The sequence below is a fragment of the Stenella coeruleoalba genome (assembly GCF_951394435.1).
Source record: "Stenella coeruleoalba genome assembly, chromosome: 9".
In the NCBI taxonomy this organism is placed as follows: Eukaryota; Metazoa; Chordata; class Mammalia; order Artiodactyla; family Delphinidae; genus Stenella; species Stenella coeruleoalba.
In genome coordinates this window covers 81497362-81525192 of record NC_137155.1, presented here as the reverse complement: position 1 = coordinate 81525192, position 27831 = coordinate 81497362, and the positions used below count along the sequence as shown (strand labels likewise).

General features: G+C 52.9%; 2 protein-coding genes across 2 annotated transcripts in view; one reads left to right on the top strand and one right to left on the bottom strand.

The window, feature by feature from the left end:
• The window catches only part of SND1 (staphylococcal nuclease and tudor domain containing 1), a 417706-nt gene that overhangs the window by 56478 nt on the left and 333397 nt on the right, over nt 1-27831 (bottom strand). The gene's annotated exons all lie outside the window — the stretch shown is intronic.
• On the top strand, nt 2304-5984 carry LRRC4 (leucine rich repeat containing 4). The gene is made up of 2 exons (XM_079932108.1): nt 2304-2830; nt 3015-5984. Exon 2 carries the CDS (start codon nt 3115-3117, stop codon nt 5071-5073), a length of 1959 nt encoding a protein of 652 aa, XP_079788234.1. The 5' UTR covers nt 2304-2830; nt 3015-3114; the 3' UTR covers nt 5074-5984.

The window sequence follows — 27831 nt, the reverse complement described above, 5'->3', positions numbered from 1 at the left end:
ATGTTGTTATTATTTGACTGCAAATACATAATAAAAAAGTTGGTAAACGACAGGGAATCCAAATTGCCTACAATGGAGCTGTTTCCATTCCCTCCACGGACTTCAAAAATTCCCTGGCATATTTAAGGAGGTTTCAGATTACTGGGCAGCATACAATATTGAGATAAGGGTGTGGCAGAATCCAGAGAGCTAAGAGATCCAGGCCAGGACCTCCTCCTCTTAAGCAACAGCCCACGTGCAGGTAGGTGATGGGCAAGCAAGCTTGCCAAGGCAGAGGTGGGCGGGCACAAGGAAAGGAGCCTGGAGGTAGCCCTTGAAAAGAAGCAACACTAAACCAGTGCCATATTCTGCCAGCTGGCTTCCCAGGGCTTAGCCACAGTTGGCCTCCGCCGCACCAGGCAGAGAAAGAGGAGTCATTTTCCCCGGTGGGAAAACTCTGAACAAGTCCTGTTCTCGCTCCTACACTGGTCCATCAAACGCCCCGGGGTCGCCTCTCACCGGAAGTAGGGGCAGGACGCTACGCAGTTCTTCCCAGGGACTCCCAGAAACAAAGAAGAGCTGGTGGAGCTCATGGGGCAGAAGCTTTAAGACCCACTCCCTCCAATCTCTGGGCGCACGGAGGGGAAAGGGCGCGGGGCTGCGAAGAGTGAGAAGCCGCGGCTCCGGCTGCTTAATGAACGGGTTGTGCCCTGGCTGCTGGGAGTTCACCTCAATCCTTCCAGCTGGTTGGCGCGCTGTCCCAGGTTGTTACTCCCCTAGCTCCCCGCACTTGGTCTTTCCTTCCACGGTTTGCCTCACCCGCAACCCTCATTAAGAAAATTATCAGTGAAAGCCCTAGTTAAAGCCGACGACGGGTGAGGAAATTTGCGAGGGAAGGGGCAGGACGAACAGACACATGTGCAGCAGCGCCCCGGCCGCCCCCGCGTCCCCCAGTGCAGCTCAGAACTCCGAGCGTGCAGCCCGGGCCGAGCGGCCGGTCGCCCCGTCCGCAGTCGCCGGGGGTGAGGATGACGCGGTCCGGGCGGGAGGCCCGCCAACTGCAGCAGCCCCGCCGAGGGCCGCCGCGCCTCCAGCTCCCCAGGCCCTGAGCCCAGCGCGCCCAGAGCCCGAGGGTGCCCGGTGCCCGGTGCGGGGCGGGGGCGGGGGCCGGCGCGATCCCTCCGCAGCAGCAGCCCCGCGCCGCTCCAGCCTATCAGCGGCCACCCGGCGGCTCCCTGCGATCGGACCAAAATAGCTGCGCACGCCTGCGACTTGCGCGCGGCCCCCCACTTGACGCTCACTCCTGTTCCCTCGCCCGGCCCGCTCCCAGCGTCTAGAGGGGGCGGGGAGGAAGCGGCCGGGGAGGGGGGTGGGGCTGGGGGAGAGAGGAAGGAAGAAGGAAGGAAGGAAGGAAGGAAGGAAAGGAGGAAGGGAGGGAGGAAGGGAGGGAGGGAGGGAGGAAGTCGCACGGAGGCGCACAGCTCCGGGCTGCGCGGCGCGGGCCGGCGCGGCGCTGGAAGGCGCCGGCGTTAACCCCTCGAGGGCAGGCAGCGGAGGGGGAGCGGTGTTAATACATAAGAGCACTGCATCACGCTAATCTTCTCTCCTCAGAACAGTATGCGTCAGCAGTACATTCACGTTCTGACTGAAGGACAAAAGGATGAGAGAGCAGTCTGCGTGGCTGCTGCCTGCAACACCGCGAGCCTGGCGCGAGGAGGAGACGGTGGGCGCCGTGCACAGGGGCCCCGCTGCTGCTGCTGCTGCTGCTGCTGCCGCCGCCGCCGCCGCTGCTAGCGAGTGGGGACCATGTTCCCGGGCTCCGGAGCGTTCCCCGCAGCCGCGACCCCCGCTGCTCACGCCGCCGCCGCCGCCAGCGCCGGGGCCGCTGCAGCAGTCCGCGGGCAGCGCAGCCGCTGAAGGCGCCGGGGGCCGGAGCCCTGAACTCGCTCCCTCTGCACAAAGCCAGATCCGGCGGCACGCCGGCGGCCCGGCTGCGGCGGGCGATTCCGCGCCTCCGGGGGCTGCAGGCGCCCCCGGACTCCCCGAAGGGGCCTGCGGCGCGGGGCGACCCGGCCGTCGCGCGCTCCTCTGGCCGGCAGACCAGGTCCCGGCGCTGCCTCCACGCCGCTGCCCCTCGGGGGGCTGGACGGATTACTGCTCCTCGCACCAGCAGCCGGCGGACTGGGAAACTGAGCCCAGTTTTTGTCTTTTTAACCCTTAAGAGAAGAGACGAGGAGAGAAGGGGGTGTGTGTCGGAGGGCGGGCGGGGGGGGGGGGCGAAAGACCGGCGAACACCTCCTCTTAACTCTCGCAGCACCGCGAGCGAACGACTGCATCAGCTGCCTCGGGCCGGGAGCGGCCGACACAAGGAGAGGGGCCAGCGCGGCGGCAGCTTCGGCAGCGAGCGCGGCCTGGGAGGCTGCGGGGCGCCCCCTCACTCCCCGCCGGGTGGCAGCCCCGGAGCGGGCGGGGGGCGCCGGAGGCACACTCCGGCGATGAAGCGGCTTCCTCCTCGGCTGGTGCGAGCCGGGGCCAGGGTCCAAGGACAAAGCCGGGAAGCGCTGGTGGCGCCCCGCCTCGGGCTGAGGGGGGGGCATGCACCTGCATAGCCCGCCGGGCTTCGGCTCTCCCGGCGCGCCTCAACTCCGCGGCTCCGCTAGCCGGCTCCGGATTTACTAGAAGCCATTTTGTCTCCCCCACCCCTCCCCTCCCCTCTGCCCTCCCCGCCCCCTCTACTTCCCCCTTTTGTTAATTAAAACTAAGAAGTGAGAATGGGAACGAGGTGGCCAGCTCCGGCGGCGAACGCTTAAGGACACCGCGCCAGTTCTTCCCTCCCTTCCTTCCTTCCGAGGTAGGTGAGAGAGAATGACTGGGTGGGGATGGTCGCAAAGGGGGAGAGAAAGTCCCAGCTTTCTGAGGGCTGGCCTCGAGGGGGGGCTGGTAGACGAGGGGCCACTCTTTAGTTTGGCATGATTTTTTTTTCCGGCCGATCTGCTCCGTCTCTCTAATCGCCCCCTCCCCACCTCCTTCTCCAGATGGAAAGAGGAGCTCCTAGCTCACTTAAGCCGGGGTAGGGCTGGTTCTCCTTTCCGAGCCAAAATCCCAGGCGGTGGTGAATTATGAACGTGCCACACCATGAAGCTCTTGTGGCAGGTAACTGTGCACCACACCTGGAATGCCGTCCTGCTCCCCGTCGTCTACCTCACGGCGCAAGTGTGGATTCTGTGTGCAGCCATCGCTGCTGCCGCCTCCGCCGGGCCCCAGAACTGCCCGTCTGTCTGCTCGTGCAGTAACCAGTTCAGCAAGGTGGTGTGCACCCGCCGGGGCCTCTCCGAGGTCCCTCAGGGTATTCCTTCCAACACCCGGTACCTCAACCTCATGGAAAACAACATCCAGATGATCCAGGCTGACACCTTCCGCCACCTCCACCACCTGGAGGTCCTGCAGCTGGGCAGGAACTCCATCCGGCAGATCGAGGTGGGGGCCTTCAACGGCCTGGCCAGCCTCAACACCCTGGAGCTGTTTGACAACTGGCTGACAGTCATCCCGAGCGGGGCCTTCGAATACCTGTCCAAGCTGCGGGAGCTCTGGCTGCGCAACAACCCCATAGAAAGCATCCCCTCTTACGCCTTCAACCGGGTGCCCTCCCTCATGCGCCTGGACTTGGGGGAGCTCAAGAAGCTAGAGTACATCTCGGAGGGGGCTTTTGAGGGACTGTTCAACCTCAAGTACCTGAACTTGGGCATGTGCAACATTAAAGATATGCCCAACCTCACCCCCCTGGTGGGGCTGGAGGAGCTGGAGATGTCAGGAAACCACTTCCCTGAGATCAGGCCTGGCTCCTTCCATGGCCTGAGCTCCCTCAAGAAGCTGTGGGTCATGAACTCACAGGTCAGCTTGATCGAGCGGAATGCTTTTGATGGGCTGGCCTCCCTGGTGGAACTCAACTTGGCCCACAATAACCTCTCTTCTTTGCCCCATGACCTCTTCACCCCACTGAGGTACCTGGTGGAGTTGCACCTACACCACAATCCTTGGAACTGTGATTGTGACATTCTGTGGCTAGCCTGGTGGCTTCGAGAGTACATACCCACCAATTCCACCTGCTGTGGCCGCTGTCATGCTCCCTTGCACATGCGAGGCCGCTACCTGGTGGAGGTGGACCAGGCCTCCTTCCAGTGCTCTGCCCCCTTCATCATGGATGCACCTCGGGACCTCAATATCTCTGAGGGTCGGATGGCAGAACTTAAGTGTCGGACTCCCCCCATGTCCTCCGTGAAGTGGCTGCTGCCCAATGGGACAGTGCTCAGCCACGCCTCCCGCCACCCACGGATCTCTGTCCTCAACGACGGCACCTTGAACTTTTCCCACGTGCTGCTCTCAGACACTGGGGTATACACATGCATGGTGACCAACGTGGCGGGCAACTCCAATGCCTCGGCCTACCTCAACGTGAGCACGGCCGAGCTCAACACCTCCAACTACAGCTTCTTCACGACTGTCACAGTGGAGACCACTGAGATCTCGCCTGAGGATACAACACGGAAGTACAAGCCCGTTCCTACTACGTCCACTGGTTACCAGCCGGCATATACCACCTCTACCACGGTGCTCATTCAGACCACCCGTGTGCCCAAGCAGGTGGCGGTAACCGCGACGGACACCAATGATAAGATGCAGACCAGCCTGGATGAAGTCATGAAGACCACCAAGATCATCATTGGCTGCTTCGTGGCAGTGACTCTGCTAGCTGCTGCCATGTTGATTGTCTTCTATAAACTTCGCAAGCGGCACCAGCAGAGGAGTACAGTCACAGCTGCCCGGACTGTTGAGATTATCCAGGTGGATGAAGACATCCCAGCGGCGGCATCTGCAGCAGCAGCAGCAGCTCCATCCGGTGTATCAGGTGAGGGGGCAGTCGTGCTGCCCACAATTCATGACCATATTAACTACAACACCTACAAACCAGCACATGGGGCCCACTGGACAGAAAACAGTCTGGGGAACTCTCTGCACCCCACAGTCACTACTATCTCTGAACCTTATATCATTCAGACCCATACCAAGGACAAGGTACAGGAAACTCAAATATGACTCCCCCCCCAAACTTATAAAATGCAATAGAATGCACACACACACAAAAGACAGCAACTTTTGTACAGAGTGGGGAGAGACTTTTTCTTGTATATGCTTATATATTAAATCTATGGGCTGGTAAAAGAAACAGATTATATTAAAATTTAAAAAGAAAAATCAAAACAAAACTATTTTCTAACTTGTAAGTTCTATTTAAAGGGGGTGGGGGACCTTGGGAATGTTGTGGGATAGAAGCCACAAGTCAGTCTGCTGTGCTGCCAGGAGAGATTTCTGGTATAGGGTTGAAACTGCTAAAATAAAACCAACTAAAACACCAACCAATATCCCTAAAGAGTTAGGGTGTGGGCTGCTGAGGGGTGGAGGGTAGACTGAACTGTCGTTTTTTAGAAGATGCTTCATAGGACACAGGAATACCCATTTCTCTAGACATCTTTCTTAGGCTGAGAGCTGTCTTTGCAGATTTATCTTATTTAAACAAAGAATACAAACAAACGAAAAAGAGCACTAAGAATTTGTACTGTGCTTAAAATGTTGAGAGGCAATAATTTTTTCTTCAGAGGCCAAGGGAAAGACAGACCTGTAAAATGTAGTTTAAACAGGAAAACCACCAAAATTCAACTGAAACCTTAAGGGACCGAGTATGTGCATCCCTGTGCACAAGTCTTCTTGGTTTGTGCAGTGGGACACAGCGTGACCCGCCTGACAGAGGGCTTCGGGAAGGAGCAGAGAAGGAAGGGAGCTGGCGTAGCTGTCAGTCAAGCGCTTTCACATTGCACCAGATTCCTGCAGTTGGGCTTAACCCACTCTGTGCAAGGCATGTGTCTATTCAGGGCTTCCCAGGAGAAGGAGGTGGCCCCTGGGGGGGCAGGGGGGTGTGGTACCAAAGGGGGATGGGAAGGGAGAGCAGAGGCAGAGAGAAGGTATTCGCAGGAGGCCATAACTCAGCATTGTGCCATGTCCACCTGTTGTTCCTGGTATCTGACAAATGATTGTAGACAGTGATGCATTTGATGATTTTTTTTTTTAAAGGATTGGTTTAAGGTGGACAAGGGGGGAGAGGCTGGGAGTGGGAAGCTTGGGGGAGTGGAAGCTTTTCTCATGCTTGTGATTTGGTGACTATTCTAAATGCTGATTCATTAGGGATTATTACTGCTGATGTCAACTGGCTGTGGTGATGGGGAGGGGGCAGGACATGAGTAGAGAAGAAAGAGGAGAGACAAAAAGGGCACAGGCTCATTGAAAGTGATGAAGCCTTTCCTCACCAGGATGGTTCACAAAAAAGATGTGAAATCCACAGTTAAAACAAAGTGACACACACAGAATGAGTGTGGCAGGGAGTCCTGTTGAATGTAGCACAATGGGGGGAAATGCTTCCCTCTCCCAGAGCTACCTCAGGAGGAGGGGGACGAGAAAGGGCGGGCGTGGGTGGGGAAGGCAGAGATCCCTGTTATTCTGGTCCTTTTAATGATGTAACTTCTTTCATTTATTATTTTAGCTTTAAAAGGAAATAAAGGGTTCAGATTTGAAAGGGGGTGGGGTGTGGGGGGGAAATGCCACTGATTGTAACGTGAGAAAAGTGTATTTTTGTATTTTAATAAATATTGTTCAATTTTTAATTCAGTGTCCCCAAAGGGTTAAATTGAGTAAGACCCTGAACCTATAGCTTCTTATGAGCACTGACCAAATCATTTCTATTTAAAGAAAAAAAAAGGGGAGGGGAGGACAATCTTCCATTTCTTTGAAGTATGGGAACACGCTAAAGCTGTCAGCCACTTTTCCTTAGCTTAAATAAAAGCACCCCGATACTAGTGCACCGTTCACAAGCTAAGTGTGTTAGTCCCTGGCTCTGTTGGGGGGTAGAACTGAATTCCCTGTGCCCTGGAAAAGCGGGGGAAATGGGTCAGCCTCAGCTCCTGGGACCCGGCCAGGAGTTAAACGCCACCTCAGCAGAAGCTGCTGGTCAGGCAGCACCAGCTCTACACGGGGACCCCGGGGGACCTGGATTTAAGAGCACTGCAATAATGTTGTTGTGCTTAAAGATCCCACAGGCGGTGTTGCTTCTGTTCTCTGGGTGCTGAATAGTCAGTCAAACGTGTCTTGGTGGTGGTGGGTATTGATCTCCTGATGTGTAGCCGAGGGACGTGGTCCAGGCAGGCTGCCTGAACTGGGACCCTGCGTCTCTTCAGCACTAGTATTTATACGAGTGCAGGGAATCGGGACTGAGTGGGTGTCATCTCCCTGGCGCTGAGCACAGAGAGAGGCAGGCAGCACTTCGCAGCAGTTGGCTAAGAAAGGGCCAATTCCTAATCCTCCTCTGTGTGTTTGTGTATTTCACATACACAACATTTCTGGGTGTCGGTGTTTGTGGCAGTGTGTATGCATGGGCTCACACTTTTAGAAACTGCCATTCATGTCTCTAGGCTACAATGATATGTTCCTCCGCCCGTCCTTTAGTACCCTACCCCCAGTAAAAAGAGAAAGCTGCAGCCGAGAAAAGGGTGGGACTTGGCGAGGACCAGTTGAAAAATGCAAGAAGTCACCCCCTTTCCTAGTGCCATAAGACACAGCTCAGGCTGTTTAGAACAGCTTCCTGGGTACACATTCAGAGGCAACTGTGAAGGAAGGAGCTGCTTCAGAAATAGAGGATGTGGAGCCCGTTTCCTTACACCCCTCCTCTTTTGACAGCTATCTGGGCGGCCAGGGAACTATGCAGTAGCTGTGGAATGACAAAGGCTCTGGGGCTGAACAAAGATCTGAGGGGAGAGGGGAAGAAATGGGCCTAAAACATTCCTGGGGAAGAGTCCTATGAACAAATGCACTTGTCCTGGGGGTGCGGCATATTCAGGTCTTGGAATCTGAGGGAGAAGTGCTTTCCAGAAGGAACCTCAAAGGACGTTCCTGGGGGAGAGAGAATATGGTCCTGGGTATGAGTGTCCTTAGAGCTGCAAGGGGAGTTCCTTTCCCCACTGGGCCTACTCCCTGACCTGGGCACCGGTTCAGCATTTAGGGTGGCAACTCTCCTCTGCCGTGATGTCGGGTACACCCTCCTTTGTAGCAGACACTTGGGACAACTTTTCAGAGAGGAGTCCCACGAGCACCGAAAGTGCAGCCTTTAATGCTGGGCGGGTGACTCATCCTCGGCCTGGCCAAGCTGTAGGGTTTGTTACCTGAGAACGGAACACGGGTTGGCAGCTCTTCGGGAGGGGAGTCATAGCAACACGTTACAGGGAAAAGACTGCCGCTGATTATATGGAGTTAGAGACTTTTCATTACAGAATTTTTTAAAGGCCGTGAAAAACCATGTAGTCTAATCCCTTCACATTTTACAGTCAAGGAGACCGAGCCCCAGAGAAACTGAAAGATACAGTCCAAGGTCACACTGCTAATTAGTGGAAGAGGTGGGACTGAAACCCAGGTCTCTTGACTACCCAAACCAATGTGCTTTCTCATAAAGGCTCTTACTGGCTCTCAAGAACATCTCTCTTTCCTGGCCAATATGCAGTGAAAATGGGGCCTTCCTATAGCTATTGCTGTGTTCTCTTCTCCCTCCTCTTGGAGCTGTCCAGTCTCCTTCAGAACCAGCTCTACTGCCCTCCGGGGCCTGAGCAGAATTCGGACCACAGGGGCCCCAGAGGTGGCCCAAGGGCCACGTGTGCTGACTAAGGAGTTGGATTCTCAGGACTATACCTAACAGCTTCCTGATTCTTAGGTTCAATGGCAGGCAGAAACCACGGGATCCCACAGAGGGCAGCGGCTGCTAGGGAAAAGGTGAAGTAGACAAGGCAGGGTGCTCACAGTGGGAACGATGGACTGGCCTTCTCCCAGCCTTAGCCTTGGAAGCTTGCAGAGTAAAGGACTGACAGAGGCCTTAGAGCACCTCTCAAGGGCAACTTCTCCCCAGCGGAGTGGTTTCTGCTTATTTGGCTGAACAATGAGACTATTTGGGGAGGCGGGGGCTCTTTAACTCCTCTCCTCCATTGCATCTACCCTGGCCCCAGCTCTAAAATCATGATCTGGTCGCCACTCCCACAATTTGTTCTAGGGCCTTTTATCACTCTTTGGTGTAAAGCTGCATTCTACTATCAGTGAAGATAGAGCAGACAGGCTAGTTTCTAAGGCCTAGGGACATCCGCTCTATCATGGCTGTTAACATGTACTGTAGCTAGCAACTTTTTGGGACGGGGGGGCGCTGGTGCGGGGAGGGCAGCAGCCTAGTAAAGAGTCCCTTGAAGACAATGCCTATTAATGGGGAAGAGATGCAGAGTCCATGCCGTTAATGGTGGAGATGGGTAGAGATTAAGAGAAGGCTAAGTGGGCCTTACTCAGCCCAGGCGACTACCTTAGGGGGCCAGAGCCCACAATTAAGGCTTCAACATTTTACTGCAACAAAGCAGCAAGGGCTTAAAATTAGAGAAGAAAAAGAGAGAGAACATTTATATCCAAACATATGTCTGATTTTATCTCCTCTGCTGGCACTCAGCACTCCGTGCCATCGGCTAATGCAGGCACCGTTCACGCCATTTCTAAATCCTGCCTCAGCTAAACTGCAAGGCAGCTTTTGGCTCAAAGCACCTCTCTTGGTTTCCGTCCATTCAGAAAGCACCCTTTTCCCCGGAGGGGGGAAGAATGGTTTGGGTAGTGGATTAAGGTTGTTTTCATCTTTGCTTTAAATTGAGATGAAGTAAATTGCTTCTTGGAGCAGGGATAAAGGCTTCAGGAACCTTCAGTGAAATACACGTATCTGCAAAGCAATATAGCATAGTGCTTACAAGTGTGGACTCTGAAGCCAGTCTTCCTGGGTTGAACCCCAGCTCTATCGCTTACTAGTTATGTGACTTTGGACAAATACTCATTTTCCTCATCTGTAAAATGGGCATAATATTGGTATCTACCTCACTACTCCGTAGTTGTTGTAGGAATTGAAATTTGACGATCAGGGGACAGACCAACTGACTAGCCCCCATCACCACCTCTATTCTTGAACCTCATCCATGTCCAAAGAGAGAACATGCCTACTGAGCTACTCTAAAGAGGAAGGCTAATTAATTATCCAGAAGTCCTGGGCAGCACGACAGCACCGTCTACAAGCCCAAACACTGTGGGAAAGATGGGGTGCACTTTTCTTCCCAGGAAAACACTGCCTTGTGCTCTGTTCTTTAATCTAGCTCTTTAGATGGCCCAAGGCACTGTCTTAGGCCAGGAACGGATTACCTTTTCTTATGGTGGGTCAGGAGAAAGGAAAGCTGCTGCTGCTGGAGGTGCACAAGATGAGGGCTGGGACAGGAAGCACCTACTAAAAGTCCTGGTCCTTTACCAGGAGGGTGAGCTTCCCAGTGTCTCATCACCTCGCCCTGTTTCCTTATCAGGGTGCTTTGCCAAGGGAGGTGGGCCCACGGAGGCACCAGGAAGGAGAAGGGAGCACAGAGAGGGCTGCTGGGGCTTCAAAGCAGTATTGGAGGGCTTGAAGGAAAGAAAGGCAGGAAAAAGCACCATAATTTGAGCAGGTGAGAGCAGGATGGAGCTGTATGGCAGATGCACAGGCTAAGGGGCTGCAATGCAGTTAGGGAGGAGAGCCAGGGAGATTCCTCTGCCCTAGCAAGCAGGAGGCTGGCTGGACCCTGGCCGGGGGGAGGGCCGGTAGCGATATTCATGGCACGGAACAGAGCAGAAGAAAAGCAGGGAGATCAACTTTCCAAGAGAAGCCTAAGAAAGAATGCATTTGATTTCCTAATGAGAGGCTAGAATTAGATTTTAGGATGATCACAGGTTTCATCCTCTGGAACATGCCAGCTTTGCTGTCAGTACTTGGGCCAAACCACCTGCCCACGACAGTCCTGTTCCCGATGCTGGAGGCTGTCCACTGCTTGGCAAGGGTGGGGGGGGGCAACCCCACCCTCAGGGCTGTAATCAAATTCTGATCCTGATGGGCTCCCTCAGGGCCTCCCTCATTTCTGTGAAGGCACAGTCATGGGGGGAGAGGAGAGGAGAGGGTGCAGCTCACTGTTTATCCACGAAAAGAGTGTTATATAAATCGTGTTTTCCCATAAAAATAATGACGACTGTTGAGTTCAGTGCACATGGACCCTGGCAGTGAGTCAGAAAGGTCAGGCCTGGGCCCGTGGGGGAGAGCCCACGGAGAGGCTCTCCTGGCAAAGGAAGTTAAGCATCTGAGAGGATGGCGCTGTCTTCTCTAGCTTATCCTGGTAAAGACTCTGAAACCTACAGCAGGGAGGCGCTGAGATGACAGGCTACTCTGATACCAGGTGTGGGGACTGGATGGACCAAAGTAGTACTTGGCCTTCCGGGTTCATCCATCCTGTGTGCCTAGGAACAATACTAGAGCAATTACTGAAGTTTAGATTAATTACCAAATACCAAAGGAACAGCCCTTGATCTACTTGCTTCTTTAATATCCACCCACCTTCTTGTATCTCCCATTAATAAAAAGCACCCCCCCGGTTAATTCTATCAGACTCCCCCCCCCCATAATTCCCATTTGCGTACAGCCGTCTGCCATGATAGGACCTAGGATATCCCGCAAGATCCTTCCATTCTAGAAGCCTGATGGCTCTTTCTTCCTTCTAGCAGTTCTGCTTCCTCTCCCAAGGCAAGTCCTTAATCTGTAGTCTCTTACATTTCTTTAATAAGGTCTCAATCCTGGTTTCCCTGTCTGTGCAGGTGCTCATTTAGTTACCAGATAAGCCACTCTACCCGCTCAATGAGTCAGCAAAGATGAGGGAGAGGTGCTTTCACACACTAACTGTTTCCTGTGCAAAGTTTGGTTTCCTGGCCTCGGGCTACTTCTTCCCAGGCTTCAAGGCCCTCCCCGCTCACCCAGGTTCATTAAGAACATTCATACAGGTCCTCCCACTCAGGCTCCACCCTGGAGGTGAACTGAATCAGCTGTAGGCAGTTCCCTGGATAGTGCCGCTGTGTTTGTAGGAACACACAGCGCACCCCTCACAACAGGCCCATCACAGTCCCAGAAATGGAGGCCAGGCCTCATACTAACAGCCTATTCCTGCAGCCCACCAGCTGCAGTGGATACAGTTATAATCTATTACCACTGCAAGACGACTTAATTTCTGGACTTAAAGGAAGTCGGATAATACTTTATCCTATTAGCGTTTGCCTGTGTGAATTGACACTGGCTTCCTTCTGACATGACAGCATATTCTTCCAATTCATCTCTTAAGGAGATGAACTGGGGAAGTCTGGAGTAAGATAGGAGGGAGGGCCAAGGAAGAGACTGCTAAAGGAACCAGGGGAAGGGAAGACAATCTTCAAATTAGGAACGGGGAGAGGAGACTTAGAGGGATATGGCAAGACTGAGATAGCTCAAAACATGTTTGCATTTCATTTTGTTTCCCTTGTGAGGGAAGCGACAGGAACTACCGGATGTGTCGTATGCTTGTGTCTGAGGAAAAAAGGTTCTGAAGCCACAGAGAAGCACAAACACAACACGGAATTGGCCTATTCCATGTGCCTCTGGTTTCAGCTCGTTGGTCTGCAGGGTAGCTTTCCCTTTAATTCCTCTTCCACCTTCCTGTTTTAAGTCCACATCTGCTCTGACCAGTGAGTGGTATCATATCAGCTGAGGGCAGCTCCACAGTGTGTTCTCACTGCTGGTCGACCTTGGAATGGCAATGGTCACTGAGGACAGAATGATGGTTTACAGCTTCTAACTTCAGGAATGTGGAGACAGTGAAGGGAGCTTCCGAGTTAATTCAGAAAATCTAGTTGAACCCTCTCATTTTATTTGTGAGGAAAACGAAGCCCAGGGGGGATGTGACTGCCAGTGCCCGCTAGCTGGTAATGCAGAGACCAGGTCTCTGGGTTCTCAGCCTAGCACCGGCAGGGCCACTGCGACTTACAACTCCAGGGGGCGCCACTGACAGAAGCTACAAAGTGATTAGTGCCCCCTGGAGTTTGCAATTTGGTGCAGTCCCTCACCCTTTGCTTCCAGGGACGGAGGGAAAGAAGGGAAAGGCCTTTCAGGCCAGTACTTTATCTGTGCTTAATGCTGTCAGCCAGATGGTGCCCATTCCTGACTTCACTCAAACAGCTAGAGCTGAAAAATCAGGCAACTTTTCCTTTCTCTTCAGCCATGAGTGTTCCAGGGCATGGGAGTTCTGATGGCTGCCCAAACAGCTAACAAATTAGAAGGAGCACTTGTGGCTGAGGCCGCCCTCCCCATCCCTATAAAAGCGAAGAGCTGTAAAGAACAGGTATCCCTGTGAAAGGGAGTTTTGCAGAAGCTCAATCATGTCAGAGGTCCGTTCAAGGTCAAGTGGACCACTGGAGAAGCAGGGACGTCTAGAGTTCTGCTTCTACCTTCCCTGGTACTGTAAAACAAGGAGACCCTCACAGGGAAAGCTCAGGCAGCCCAGGCTGACTCGGGGCCTGCAGCTAGTAAACGTCTCCTCTTCCCCCATCTCAACAAATCCCCTCTTGGGAGACGGAGTGGCCCTGCCTAGGATTTTATCACATATATTTAATTAGAATCTATCTCCTTCATGATGGTTTCAAGTGAAGTCCCAGTAGAAACATTCTAAAAGACAGCCGCTTACAGCCAAGGATCTCTTTTAACCAAGTTAATTTAGCAGAAATTTGCCATCTTGGATCGGGTGGAGTTACCTCTCTTCTCAACTTCAAAGCTGGGAAGAGAGGGGAGGTGGAGAATGCAGAGAAATAAAGAGGAGGGTGGGGGCTTTGAGCAAATGAGTTTCCGTCTATTAAGGAGCAGTAATTTCTGCTAGCTCCCCTAGAGACTGGTCCCCTCCAATAATGGCCTGACTCTAATGAGTCCCACTCCTAAGCAACAGCCTGTGTTCTGCTGGTGTTGAGATGAACAGTGCCAGAGAAACTCCCTTTCTCTCGGAGGTGCTGCTATTATCATCATGCAGGAGAGATTACCAGCCAGAAGGATGTGCTGCTGTTGGGGGGACAGAAAGATAACCAGAGAAATGTACCTCTCCAAGGCATGGTACTGCTGACCTAGGACAAAAAAGGGCTGAGAGAGAGGCTAGAGGTTAGTGATAAGATGAAAGGGCAGACACTCTGGACAGGAGGGAGAAGACAGGAGAAAGTAAAAGCTTAGGCACCTCCTGAGGAGTTGATAAACTTAATGCCAAGACTAGCAGGCACTGGCTGGGAGGGAGGGGGAGGTCACAGGGGTGTGGGGTGTGTGGGAACGAGTTAAGCTCAGGCATAATGAACAAAAACTGATCGCATTTGAGATATGCAACATGGTAATATGAAAGCTGAATCAATTTCAGGTCCCTAGATACTGATCACCTTCCGGGCAGAAGCACAGGTGTGTGGGCTAACACCGAAATTGCGGGGATAAGTGAAGCTGCAGTGTCAGTTGAGGGGTGGGGTCCTCTCATCCTGCCCTCTCCCTTCGCATACACTGAAGATGGTGGGGAAAAAAGCTAATACGTGGCTCTAAGTACTGCTGAGGCTGCTGCCAGCAGGTCTTGAGTAGGGGGTGGGGAGTCCCCTTATTTTGCCCCCAGTGGCTTCCCTGTGATGGAGATGCACTGCTTCCAGAGGCTGCCTTGCCAGATGTGCCAGCAGGCAGCCCGGCCACAGAGCCTGCAGTGCAGACAGATGCCCTGGGCCGTGTTCAGGATGGCAAGACCCTTTATGGTACTGCGGCTCAGCTCTGGGGCAGTGCCAGAGCGGCAGGGTAATGTTCCTCAGCCAGATTCATTCCCCCCCAAACCTCTTCAAATATGTGGGCCATGGAGAGAAGCAAATTTAATTAAATTACTGTATCGTGGGCTGCCCTTCCTGGGCAAGGGCTAAAAACAGGCTCATGCTGACATGCAGACCCATCTGTGTATACAGAGCACGCGTTTCTTTGTGCTTGGCAGCTGGATAGGGTTGGCAGTGCCCACTGCTGGCCCCGGTGAGCCGGTCCCTTTGCTGCAGCAAGGCAGAGTCAACACTGATGTAGCCCAGGCCCCGTGTGGCTCCGCTGACCTTTTCCTTTCTGCTTAAAAGATGACTGAGTGGCACTCCCGCTTCCTCCATCAGTTCCTTTCTCCTCAAACGTCTCTCTTGCTGACACCCAGGACTTTCCCGTAAGGCGGTACCCTAGCTGAGCCAGGGAAGGAGGAATGAATCTGCAGGGAGGTGTGATTCAGAACCGTGCAGGGCAGGGTTTGTTTAGCTTGGCAGGAGATGGAGGGGTCTCCCTGGCGATTCTCTAGAGTGTCACCTCAGCACTTCCCCACTGGCAGCTCCGTGCTGGAGACAGAACCGTTTTCAGGTGCCAGAGCACAGCAGCAAAGCTCTCTGTCCCTGCACGGACTTCATGGTTGATACAGAACCTGGCCATCACACACAGGGGCAAGGAAGTGCAGTGGCAGTGGCAACGAGAACCATTTAATATGTGGAAATCAACACCCAAAACAAATGCTGGCTGTGCTGTTCCTGTCAGCCCCACGAGATCATCTCATCTCGCTTCTGGAAGTTTGGGCCTCACTGCTCCAGCTTACAAAGTACCACGAGGGTAAAGAGTTTGCCCCCAGTAGAGCTGCGGCTGGGAAATGGCCTGAGGCAGAATCGGGTGTGCAGAGTGGGAGACGATGACGGGTTGGGGTGGGGGAGGGTTGTGCTTTTCCATTTGGAACTGAGACCCAGGAAGACTCAGCTGGGGAATCTTTTCCCCACCTGCCCCCAGAGATAACAGTGCCATCTCTCATGCCTAAAGTTACAGTGAATGCCACACACGGAGCCTGAGAGGTCGCCTTGGGCTGGGACAACAAGAACAATCTAGCTGGGCAGCTTGCAGCTGTACTTATGCAGCCCCCTGGGGCCCAGGGCATCCTGGCGTCAAGCAGGCACCCAGATGATGGGGGCAGTGCAGGCAGCTCTCTAGGTCCCTAGCTCAGCAGGTTTACAGGCAGTGCCACAGTGAGTTGAGAGGGCGGAACCTCCCTACCCCAACCTCCAAGCCTCTGAGCCGCTGTTACAGGACGAGAGGCTGGGCCGGAAGGAGATGGCAGCATCCCCACATCCCCCGCTGGAGCTCTGCTGCCCTCTAGGCACTGCGCTCAGCGGCTCCAAGGCTCCTTTGTCACTGGGGGTAAGGGGTGGGGTGGGGGGTAGTGTATCTGCTAAGGTTTCTGGCTACAAAAAGGTTACTTTAAGGGTTTAGACAAATCCTGTCAATTTCGGACCCTTGGGACCCAACTCAAGAACCTGGACTGTGCCCGCAGGTCACCTTAGTCCAGCGGTTCTAAATGACGAGGACGTGTGGATCAAAAATGAAAGCAGGCAGGTCGATAAAACGTGGTGATACTTGAAGAGAAGAAAATGGATCCAAGAGAATAAGTTTCCTGGGGCTAACAGGCTAAGCAGCAACTGTAGCAGGAAGAGAAAGCAACATACCTTGCTGGACAGAAGCCCCAGAGAACAGGGCCAGTCCTGAAGAACAGGAAATCGACCAGTTTGGTGATACCTATCATGTGGCTTTAGAGACACAAAAAGGTTCGTAGGTACTGGACTAGGGTAAAAGATCTTTCTTCCTTACTTAGCAAATCGGATAGAAGAGAGTAGACCCCAACCCTAGGCTGTAGGTAACCATGATATTTGGAGTGGAATCAGCCCCCTTAATTCCATCCCATCCACGTCTCACGTTCACTAGGACATGAGACTGCTCATCAAATGACTGGTTCTAACTGGGGGGATAGAGGCTCTGCCAGGCAGCCTCTGTCTTTAGTCAGTTATGTTATTGGTCCTTGGGTGCCAATAAAGATACCGTATATCTCAGTCCTGATATTCCCGCATGAAAAGGGTTGGCTTTAGGGGCTGTGTTGAAGCAGCCTCAGACTGTTTCCTCTAACGGAGAAGAATTCTTGGAAATAATGTGGGTAGCAGCTAAGCCTCAGGGTAAATCACGTGAATATTGGTATTGCTGGAGCAATGGCATGCCAATAGCTGCTGGGGTCCCTTAGGTTTACAGACGACCTGAATGAGCCAATGTGTCTGCGCTGATTGCCCCATCCAAAGCTCTACCGGTGGCTGACGAGCCTGCTGCCGCAGCATCCCTCCCTGCTGCAGGCTGCTGCCAGAGGGCATGGCTGCGGGTCTCACTCAGGCCGAGCCTGCTAAATGGGACCCTTATTCCTGTGCGTCTGCAGCTCGGCAGGGACCTAGCACCGGGAAAGGCAGAGTGAGGCCAGCCCTGGTGCGGCATGTCTTTCTCGTGTACAAGGTCACCCACGACCCCTCTCACATTTGTCACCTGCCACTTCATTTCTCTTGGAGAGGGACAAGGAGAAAGGAAATGAACTGATTACAGTGGTATGTTGCAGGGCACCACCTTTCGGCACCTGGAGCCGGTCTGAGAAACCGAGGTGCCGTAGAGAAGTTGCCCAGTCTACATTAAAGGGAGAGAAGGGGAGGAAAAGAAGGAACGCTTATTTCTGCTCTCGCCTCGTTCTCTCTCAGCTCCCAGGAATAGTCAGGAAGCAGAGTGGGTAAAACTAAGGCTATTTGCAAAAACAGATTCGCTCTCATGCAGGCTGGGAAGTGTTTCCTGCATAATCTGAACTCAGACCTTGCTGTACCCTTGTCCTATGTGGTTCAGATTAAAATATATATATATATATATATATATATATATATATATATATTTTTAGCGTGTTGTCTGGGTGAATATGCCAGAGCATGAACTAAGAGTGGTCTCCGTGGCAGCCCCAGGTTGACCTGCAGGCCAGGCCTGGCCCAGCCCCTTCATCGCTGGGAAAGCAGGACAGGAGGAGGAGGGCAGTGGCGGGCGTCACTGGGTAAGGCCGGGGCCGTCTGCACTACTGTGAGTCAAGGTTGGCTCAGACAGGAGACGCGAGGGGGGAGGTGCAGCTCCTGACGGCTCCGACAGCTTGGACCTGTCCAGGCCAACAAGCCGCTCAAGTGCAAGAACAGCCAGCCAAGTAGGCAGAGCACGAGTGAGGACTTAAAGCTTGAAATATCTGACAAGAGATGGAGGGAGGGGAGGACGCCGTCTGGGATTTCAACTGGTGTCTGGCCTTGCCTCTCACTGCTGAGGCAGACGCTTCTGCTACTGCAGGGCGGGATGTGACGCCTGGGAGCTGGTGGGCGTAACCCAGGTGAGAACCCCTTGAGCTAGATTTTTTTTTTAAAACCTTCATTTCAACAAATTGCAAAGACAGCTCTGGACTGTTCTCCCTCACTAATGCCCTCTGAAACAAAATCGAACTGCTGTCCACAGACACCTGTTCCCCTCCAGTCACCTGCCCGAGGTTAAGCAGCCCTGGGCTCTGTGTGTGCGTGTGGGTAGGCCTGCACCGTCAATCACACGGCCTGGGATGGCAGCTGCGTGTCAGAGCTAGCTAAGGGAGGCGACACGGGGCGCCCGGAGCGACAGACACTCTTCTGCTCTTCCACCCTCCTGTGGTTGGTGGCGGTGGGTGAGGGGGGAAGGCCAGCAGTGGGGTGCTCAGTGCCGTACAGCTCCTCCTGGTGAAGACGCTTTGAAAAGACAGTGGTTGTCAGTCCCAAGTGCATATTCCCCACACTGAGGGAGCTGTTAAAAAATGCCAGTGTCCCAACTCTAGACCACACATGGAGGAGACAGCACTCGGATATTTTCAAAATGTACCCAGGTGATCCGCGGGCACGCCCAGGATGACAGCCTCTGCTCTAGACTTGAGAGAGCAGGGAGAAGACTCAGTGCTCAGACAGGACAGTCCTGTCACTAACTCCAGAAGCACGCCTCCTGTACATGGTTTTGCTTAAGCTGAGCCAGGGGTCCTGAGGTTTCATTCAGGTTCAGGAGAGTAACTTCCAAGAAAACTAGCCAGGTACCACTCGACTGACGGCCCTGAAAAAATACAGGGAAACCCTCCTACAAACATGTCGGCCTGCTCAGAGCCCCCGGCAAGGAGGGAGAGAGGACAGATGTTCAGAGGCCCATGAATATCAAATGGGAGAAATCGAGGCACAGAGAGAATACCATTTATTCCTGAGGAAGGTGGGAAAAGAGGAGAAGCCTTCCCTCGTCATAGGCTGCTCTACAAGCTGATTCAGGCAGGGCTCCCGATCAGCACCCAGTTTAGGTTCAGAAGCCTAAACGAACGAGAAACTACTTTCTTAACTGGTAGGTTTCTGACCCTTAGCTGATGGCACTCCCGGCCGGAGCCCTTCTGTGGTTCACTTATTCATGTGTGCGCTTACTTAGAGCCCGTCTGGCGACCAGCACTGTGCCAGGCACTAGGGAACAGCGGACATGAAAGGCTTGGGCCTTGCCCTTGAGGAGCTCAGCACAGCGGGGGAAACAGTTACGATGGATGGTCTGAGCGTGGCGATGGGAGATATGTGCCAGGGAGCAGCACAGAGTCAGGGACAGCTTCTGCCCCCTCCCAGCCAAAGAGCGCCTCCCAGGCTGCTCGTTCTTATGGGGAAGCAAGTCCCCCCGTTGGAATTCTGGATGTAGGCCCCGGACAGCAGCAGGACCAATACTGACTCAGACCCTGGGGGGACGACCTGCTCCAGGCCCTCCTAGAGGCGCAGGAGGTGACTTCGCACTTCTCTCAAGCTGGCATTTGCTGAAAGGACTATGTCAAGGCTTCCCCTGGGAGTGGGAAGGAGGGCACCCAGGCTCTCAGTAAATACTACGGGTAGTGAAGCTCCGGGCTGGTTGACCTTGGCAGTCTGTAGCCCACTCTCTGCTTCAGCTTCCCTTAGCGACACACAGACGCACTGAACGTTGAGGTGTAAATAGCAAAGCCCCCTGAACAAAGAGCTGCTAAGCCAGGGTCCTAAGCAAGGCTGTGCTGTGTAAACGTAGCACGGAAGCTTCTAGCTTGAGCTCCATTTAGTGTGGCTGCAGCAGGCTGCTATTTGCCCCACCTGCTGAGCAGCCAGAGCAAAATCCTGCTTGGGAGTTGGAAGAGGCGCTGAGGAGACTTGCACGCAGAGCTGAGAACACGGGGGCTCCTGGGAGCAGGGGGAGGGGCAGGTTTCAGCACCCCCCCCCCCCCCGCCTGCCGCTTCAGCAGAATCCCACTAGGAATAGTGTTGAACACGGAGGAAATCAGGACCCCCCGTGGCATGTGTCACAATGCAGCTGTCTTCTATCTCCTGTGTGGCGAGCAAGGTCCTCAGGCTGGAGTGTGGGAGCGCTGGCAGGCAAACTACACGGCACGACAGCGCTCGGGGCTGGGTGGCACTGAGGTCACTGCGTGCAAGAGGCAAAGCGGTCCAGCTGTCCACTGTGAACTCTGACGACAGACACAGGTCTGCTTTGTTCTTTGTGCCCACCCTGCTCCTCACCTACCCAAGAGTTTGGGGTCCAGATACTCGTAGGAACTCATCCTGAAAGGTCTTAGGTTATCCAAAATCAGAGCTGATCTACGGTGTGGGGATCCAAATTTAATCTCTTAAACCACTGCTTCTCAACCTGAGATGAGCATCAGAATCACCTGGGGAGCTTTTTAATTAACATTTTTTTTCACTATTAGAAAAAACCTTTCAATTTGAAAAATGTGAAACACTGAAAATAGAGAATTGTCATGAACTCCCATACACCAACCATCCAGGCTCAACAATTATTGAACTTGTCATATTTGGTTCATCTATCCCCCCTTCTCTCTGCTGAAGTATTTTAAAGCATAGCCCAGACATGATGTCATTTTGCCCTTCCATACTTCAGCAATGCATCTCTAAAAAACACAGCCATTTTCTTACATAACCACAATGCCACTATCGCACCTAACACGATTAATAAAATTATTCCTTGCTATCACCTAATATTCCTGGAGAACTTAAAGTAAAAATCTGGCGCTTGATGAAGCCAGGGAGGCCCGGGTATTAGGATCTTTCCTAAGAGCCTCCCGCAGCTCCCAATCCCAGTGTGCAGGTGGGGCTGAGAGCCACTGCCTCATCACCCCAGGACTCCTCTATGGGGTCTGACACAAGCTCCACGAATGTCCTACAGCCCCCCGTCACATGGTATACAATAAAAAAAAAAAAAGGCAAGGAAAAGGTGAGTCCCAGACCAGGATGAAGGAAAGGAAAACGAAAGCATTAGGAAGTCAGCAAGCCACAGGACGGAATCACTCGTTCAAGGCAAGGCTGTCCTAACTGTGAGGCCCACTCACTCGGTCCCCCAGACCCATCAAAGGTCTGAAAGGCTTGGAAGGAGAGTTGTTCCCAGCTGCCCAGAGGGCCCTCAGCACCTCACAGCAGGCCAGCCTGCATTAGGCCTGCTCTATTTCTGGTTCTCCTCCCTGTGCACACTGTCTCTCCCGCCTGGTATTCTGGGCCAACTCCGAGCCTCAGCGCCTGGCTGTAGGCAGGATTAATGAGGCCTCTGGTGAGTGGGGTGCACCAAAACTTCTTGGGTGTGGGCGCTGGGGTTTGGGACCCCAGTCTTCAATCTTACTTATTTCATTAAAAAAAAAAGCCCTACACATCCTGCAAAAAGATGAGGCTGTATCACTGCAGCTAAAAATACCTCTATTGAGGGCGTCTGCTCACCAGCTCCTCAGTTAGAGATGCTCCAGGGCCCTTTGTGAGCTGTGTGGTGTTGGCTCACACAGGGGCTCTGGGCAGCTGGGGACAATCCCTGAAGCAGCGAATAGTGACTGCTGGGAGGAGGGGGCTGGCGAACAACTAGCCAGCCAGGACGGTTGGCACGCATCAGGCAGCTCCCAAACCCTTCTTTTCTTTATGGACCTACTGCCTAAGCCAGGAAACCCCCGCCGCCTTCTGCAGCAGGCTAAAACACCATCTCTGAGGATGCCCCACAGTCACTGGGGACTGTCGTCGACTCCCCAAGATGCACAGGAGTATGACAATAATTGGCGGGGGGACGGGGCATGCCACCCATTCTGGCTCAGGGCGTGTCTGTGCTGCTGGACAACTTCAAGTGTGAGTCAGTGGTAATTAGACACAGGTGAGGCCTCTCGGTGGCCTCAGGAAAGGGGTGCTTGAAATGCAGGCTTGACACCTGAAGGGGTAACGGAGTGGAGGCGTAGGGCTTCACGGCAATGAGGGGCTCTTTTCTCTGGATCTCTTTTCTAGGTCCTCTCAGCACCCAGAGGGTCATTCAGTCTAGCCGAGTCATTTTTATGGGGGAAGATGAAGCCCCAGGGAGGTACAGTGATTCTTGTCAAGGTCACAGATTCAGTAAATGGAGGAGCCAGGACTTAAACACGGGGTTTTTGATTACAAGTCCAGTGCTTTGTTCCACTGTACTATGGCATTGCAATAAGTGGACTCAACAGGTATTGAAAGAGCTATGGGAAAAGGTATTTCCACAGTTCAGGTGCCACAGGGACCTCAGGTGAGTGTTCCCTGGATGACCTGGGAATTTGAAATCCCTGCAGGTTCTGGGGAACTCAAGGGTCAGATTCAGCAACTGAATCAGTTGTTCAGTGGGGACAGTGACAGCGCCGTAGATCTGATCTTCAGCCAGAGATCCAAAGCCATTCACTTCTTTTCTGCCTGGGAGAGTGGGGAACATCTGGTATTAGCTTGACTCTGGGCTGTCAGAAGAAAAGGGGGCAAGGACAAAGCCACGGCCTGTTTTCCTTTCTCATCTCTTGGCCTTGCGTGTGACCCTTAAGAAAGAATTTGGAAGCTTAAGTCAAAAGCATGAGAAGACTGGGTCAAAAAAAAAAAAGTATTGAAGAAAACAGTGTGAGGTGTGGGAGAAGGCGCAAACTGGTTCAGGAAGGAGAGTGCCAATCGGACAGCTCCTGAGTGCTCAGTGTGGGCAAATGTCTGGCGTTGTCCAGTATGGCAGCCAGTAGCCACACGTTGCTATTTAAATTTCATTAAAGATTCTGTGCCTCGGTTGCACTAACCACATTTCAAGTACACAGTACTCAGAAGTGGCTAGATGCTACAATACTGGACAGCACACGTAAAGAACACTTCCGTCCTCACAGAAAGTTCTATTGGACAGTGCTGGTAGATTGCCTGGTTGTGTCTGCTCATTTCTTACTGGCCGCAATGAGTAGTTTCTGAAACCCTTTTGGGGAAGAGCTGAACTGAGGGAAGCTGGAGGGTACCATTATTCACTCTCTGGCAACCCTTCTAAACCTGAAAACTCAAAAGCTTAGAGCAACTAGGAGCATGAATCCACCAGTGTACTAGGCTCACCAGGCCCTAACCCCTCTCTCCCCTCTCTCGTCTGCATGTTCACAGCCACTCTGACCTTTGCATATTTTATTCCATTTCTATTTTATGCTGTTTTAATTGATGTTTAATATAGCTTAACTCTGTGTGGTGTTCACAGCCCCTCACCAGGGGGCCATTCACAGGCAGAAGCACAATTAATAGCAATCCCCAGAAGATTATACCCTGTATCAAAGTTGTCATTGCACCGTATAAATGCTTATTATTACTATTGAATTCTCCAGCCCTGACACCTCCCTGTGTTTACTAGGTCCTAGCAGACAATCCTCTATGTTTGTGCCTTCCCTACTCTACAGCACCATCAGGACCAAATATAGCCCTTGTGTGTGTGTTTAGCTCCATTCAGTTGTGCTTTGGAAAAAGGGGGAAAAAGTCAGAGTTAATAAAGTTAAATTGCTGGAAAATGTAATCTGTTCCTCCCCCACTTGACAATCCCAAGAAAGACAGGCAGACACCACCGCTAACAAGATGGGTAACCTGCCTCAGCTATAGGGTGGAGGTGAAGCCCAGACCCTGATACCACAGCACGGCTTTCGGATCAGCCTCCTGTGACAGTAGAGGGAGCAGGTCTAAGAGCACGGGATGCTGGGAGGGCGGCTGGGGGGCTATCCTGTGCCTGGGCTGAACGTGACCAGAACACAGAGCTCAAGCCTGGGGGGCAATCCCAGCTCCCCAAGGAGCTCAAGGGCAATCCAGACAGGAAATCTGACCCCTACGCCCCTCTCTCAGTGAGAAAAGCGAAGCAAAGCAATTCTGTAAACCGCCCTCCTCATCCCCAACACACGCACACAGAGGAAAAGGAAAAAACCCTCGACTTGGCACTCCGTGGTTGCTTCTTCTGGGCTCTCGTGAAGCTTAGTTTTTGGCAAGAAAGACAGCTTTTCTACGATTCACATGTCAGGAAAAGCAGTGGACGATTCCAGGTGGGTCAGACACCTGTCCTCCTCGCGCTCTGGCAGGCCTTCCCGTCCTGTTTGCCGTTCTCGCGGCACCCTTGTCTAGCGAGTCTCCCTTACAGAACGCAGAGGCCCCAGAGGACTTCCTCCTGTCTTAGCTTCTTGTTCTTTTCTCACAGTGGAGTGTAGAGAACACACGTTGCTTACCACTTCTGTCCACCTGTCACATTCACCTGACTCCCTTTTACACGCCACCGATGTCACACTCTCCAGTTATTGCCACCTGTACTGCGAGTGGATGGACAGGTGGCAGTGGCTTTTGCCTGGGAGGTGCCGAGGGGAGCAATACAATGGGAGCATGGAGACAGCAGGTCTATGAATTACCATGTGAATGTGCCCTAGTGATTACCTTCCTCCGGCCTCGGCTCTCAACCACTGTGAACCGTTTGGATTGGACAGTATAACGCCTAGAGGCCTCATAGCTATAAAATGCTCTAAGGCAGTATTCAGAAGGCTGTATGCTCAAGTCCTTGGAAGCTGAATGGGTCATGCTTATTTCTATTTATAATCCCTTTTTTATTTTTGCACTCAATGCTCTATGGAGAAATGCAGATTTCTATTCTAAATTCTTCTGACAAAGGAAAAGCTCTATTTTAGGTTGTTTGACGGGGCAGTGTTTTTAACTAGACTGAGTTTCCCATATTTTCTTTGCTTTGCCTTCTCCCATCTTTGCCTAAAAGCTTCTAAAAAACCAGAAGTGCTTTCTGTACTCAGGCATAGCAGGAACTGAGGCTGCCTTGGCTGAAGGAAGAAGATGGTGCCCATCCAGGGCCCTAGTGGAGCCGGACTATTTGCCACCTGCTGCACTCGTTGCCTCGTCTCCAAACAGGGCCCGTTCTGTAGTTTGCTGCAAATGTATTAGGAGCTGAGCCACTGGCACTTCCCACCCATGGCAAGCCTCGAACCCTCCGTACTCTGGCTGCCAAGACGATCTGAAAGCAGGGGGCCACTTTCCAGCTTAGGAGAAAAACACGTGCATTAAGTGGAAACTTCTTTTCCCTCCTCTCCTCCTCCCCAGCCATTTTGAAAGCTTTAGAATGAAAAGGAGGAAAGGAAGACCTGTCTGATGAAGCCGAGGGAGGTGATGGAATTATCAGACTTCCCTCGCCCCATCTATGCCGGCCGGGATGGTTTCCTAATGATCCATAGGAAAGGAACAGTCATCCTGCTGGCAGCTCACATGTAATTAACCAGCTTCACGGAGCGCTGGCTGCCTTCTCCGGGCCTGGCACCTGCAGACCGCAGAGCTACCTGACATAGTGGCACTGGGTTTCTAGTGAAATCTCCCTACTGGGAGAGGGGCATCCAAAATAGTGACCTTGACCCACTGGGCACTCACTCAGGATACGTGACTGCAATGGCAGTACTCCTCTGCAGAAGCCGGGCCCTGTGCTCGGGCTGACACGAAAGACTGCAAGCTGCCTGACGGCAACCACAGCTCTGGGAACCGCGACTCCCATGAAGTGCCTGCTCAGGTAAGTGGCTCCCTCTGCCGGGTGGCGCAGGTTACGGAGCAGCGGCAGCTTCTGGGCGGCCCTCCAAACATTTGCTGCTCCGCAGTCAAAACTCTACTGACTGCAGTTTCTGGAACTGGCTCATGCTGTGAAGGGACTGAGAGGGCTTAACGACCCTGCGGGGCATGGTGGACAACAGGTGCTTCTGTGTAAAGGTACGTGTTAGAGAACCAACAAAATTCAGACCACCACACACAAGGGGAAAAGAGGCTGGGTGAGGCGAGGGCTGCCTCTGCAGTCAGGGCCAACCTCCCTCTTAAGTGCCCTGGGATTCAAAGAGCCTTGGCGTCACACCAGGTGAGTGACGTTATAATATTTGCCATTCGAGACGCAGGTTTTAAAAACCAACTCTTTAGTGCTCAGTGCCTGAAATGTCATGAAGGGGCTGGGCCTGGGGAGGGTGTCTCCATCACCTTCCCCAAGTGAGAGCCAGAGGGTGTTTCCACTGAGGGAGAACAGAACAACACACACGCACAGCACACGCACACAGGCACCCACCCTTCTGGGGCTTGTTTCTAAAGGTGAGAAAGAAAGCAGCTGATAAGCACTGTCTCCATTCTTCACCCCTGGTGGAAACAGAGTCCTCCTAACATAAGAACCCTTCCTCCCCCACTCCCCACCCCACTAGTTCCCTCGGGCTGAGCCAGAGTTAAGGCTCATGGACAGCTTTCAAAAGCAGCCACTTCACAGGGGTCATGGGCTTGTCACTCGGCATACTCAATTTACATTCTGTAGAAAAGTGTGTAATAAAGGCAGGCTGTGCACTTTAGGAGAACAGGGGGAGGCAGCCACGCCACGCCGCCTCTACCTGAGAGTACAGCCCACGTGGCCAGCCCCTCAAATAAAGCCACAAGTCAAAGAACAGGCTCCCCAGGCTTTTCCCGCTCACTGCCCACAGTCTCCTTCCCCACCCAGCTTTGGTTATACAAGCCAAACCCAGTGGTTCTCTCATTCCTGTTATAGCAGCCCAGCAACAAGAGTAGCCCAAGTTGCAGACCAGCAAAGTAACAGGCAGAGGGAGAGGTCACTGACGGCTTGGTAGGAAATGGATCGCTCATGATCAATGAATGGGGACTGCCTGCCATTTGTCCTTGCCGCCGCTTTAATCAATAAGGGAAAAGGTGAACTGCTATTGATCTCTTCAACACCTCTCAATGATACTGTACAAATAACGGAAACAGAAGAGGGAGGGTGAAGAAGTGAGAGAGGAAGGGCAGATAGAAGAATTCTTGGCAGTGGGAGAACACGGGGCCTCCCTGGAGGTGGTCTCCCTGTCACGGGGTGTTAAGGATGCTCGGGGGACGTGGGAACGTGCCAACTAGAGCCCTTCCTCACCCCGGGCAGGGCTGCCATGGAGAGCAGCCTCGGGGCTCCCTCTGCACCTCCTGTGCTCGATAGAAGCCACGTGGCTTCTCCTCCTGTACACTGAGAGGCGCTGCTGGTCCCAAGGCCTCCTGAATTTCTGACTTTGCCATTCTTCAGTGGTGTTTGGCTAGGTTATCTCGACAACTGACTAAAATTCCGTATGGGGAAGCAAGAACCAAATGCTTCGAGAGTAATCTCTAGCTTCGCTGTACTCACCCCACCCCCTGGGTCAACTGGCAAAACCCCCCCAAAAAACTAGATAGGCAGCAGATAAAGGTGAAACTATCTTGCATCATACTTGCTACTGACAAAGACAATGGCTTCCGGGGTTCAAGCCTGACCCTTGAAACACTCCGGGCTGAAAGACATGTCAAAAAGATCAAAAGGTGAGAGGTTGGATCTGAATCCTGGGATCATGTGCAGACAGGCTTGATGATGTAATATGTAAATACAGTGTTCCCCAGCGAAGCAGGAAACAGGGCACACTATTACCACAGACGGGCATATCAACCCATAACAGAAAGACATACGTGTAGTGTCTGATTCTCAGGACCTGGCCCAAGCAGTTGGCTTTAAGGAAGACCGAGAGAATTCTTCAGTGCTTGGGGACAGCTACCGTTTACGAAGTACTGCTTATTAGAACCAAAGTCATGTCCAGTGAGAGGCAATGTAACAGACAGATGGCATGGCAGAGGGAAAGGGGAAATATGACCCAAGGTTAGCTCGACGAGGTAAAGAATGGT

Bases quoted from the DNA above. Each gene is read 5' to 3' on its own strand.
- LRRC4 (XM_079932108.1), top strand. From the start codon at position 3,115: ATGAAGCTCTTGTGGCAGGTAACTGTGCACCACACCTGGAATGCCGTC.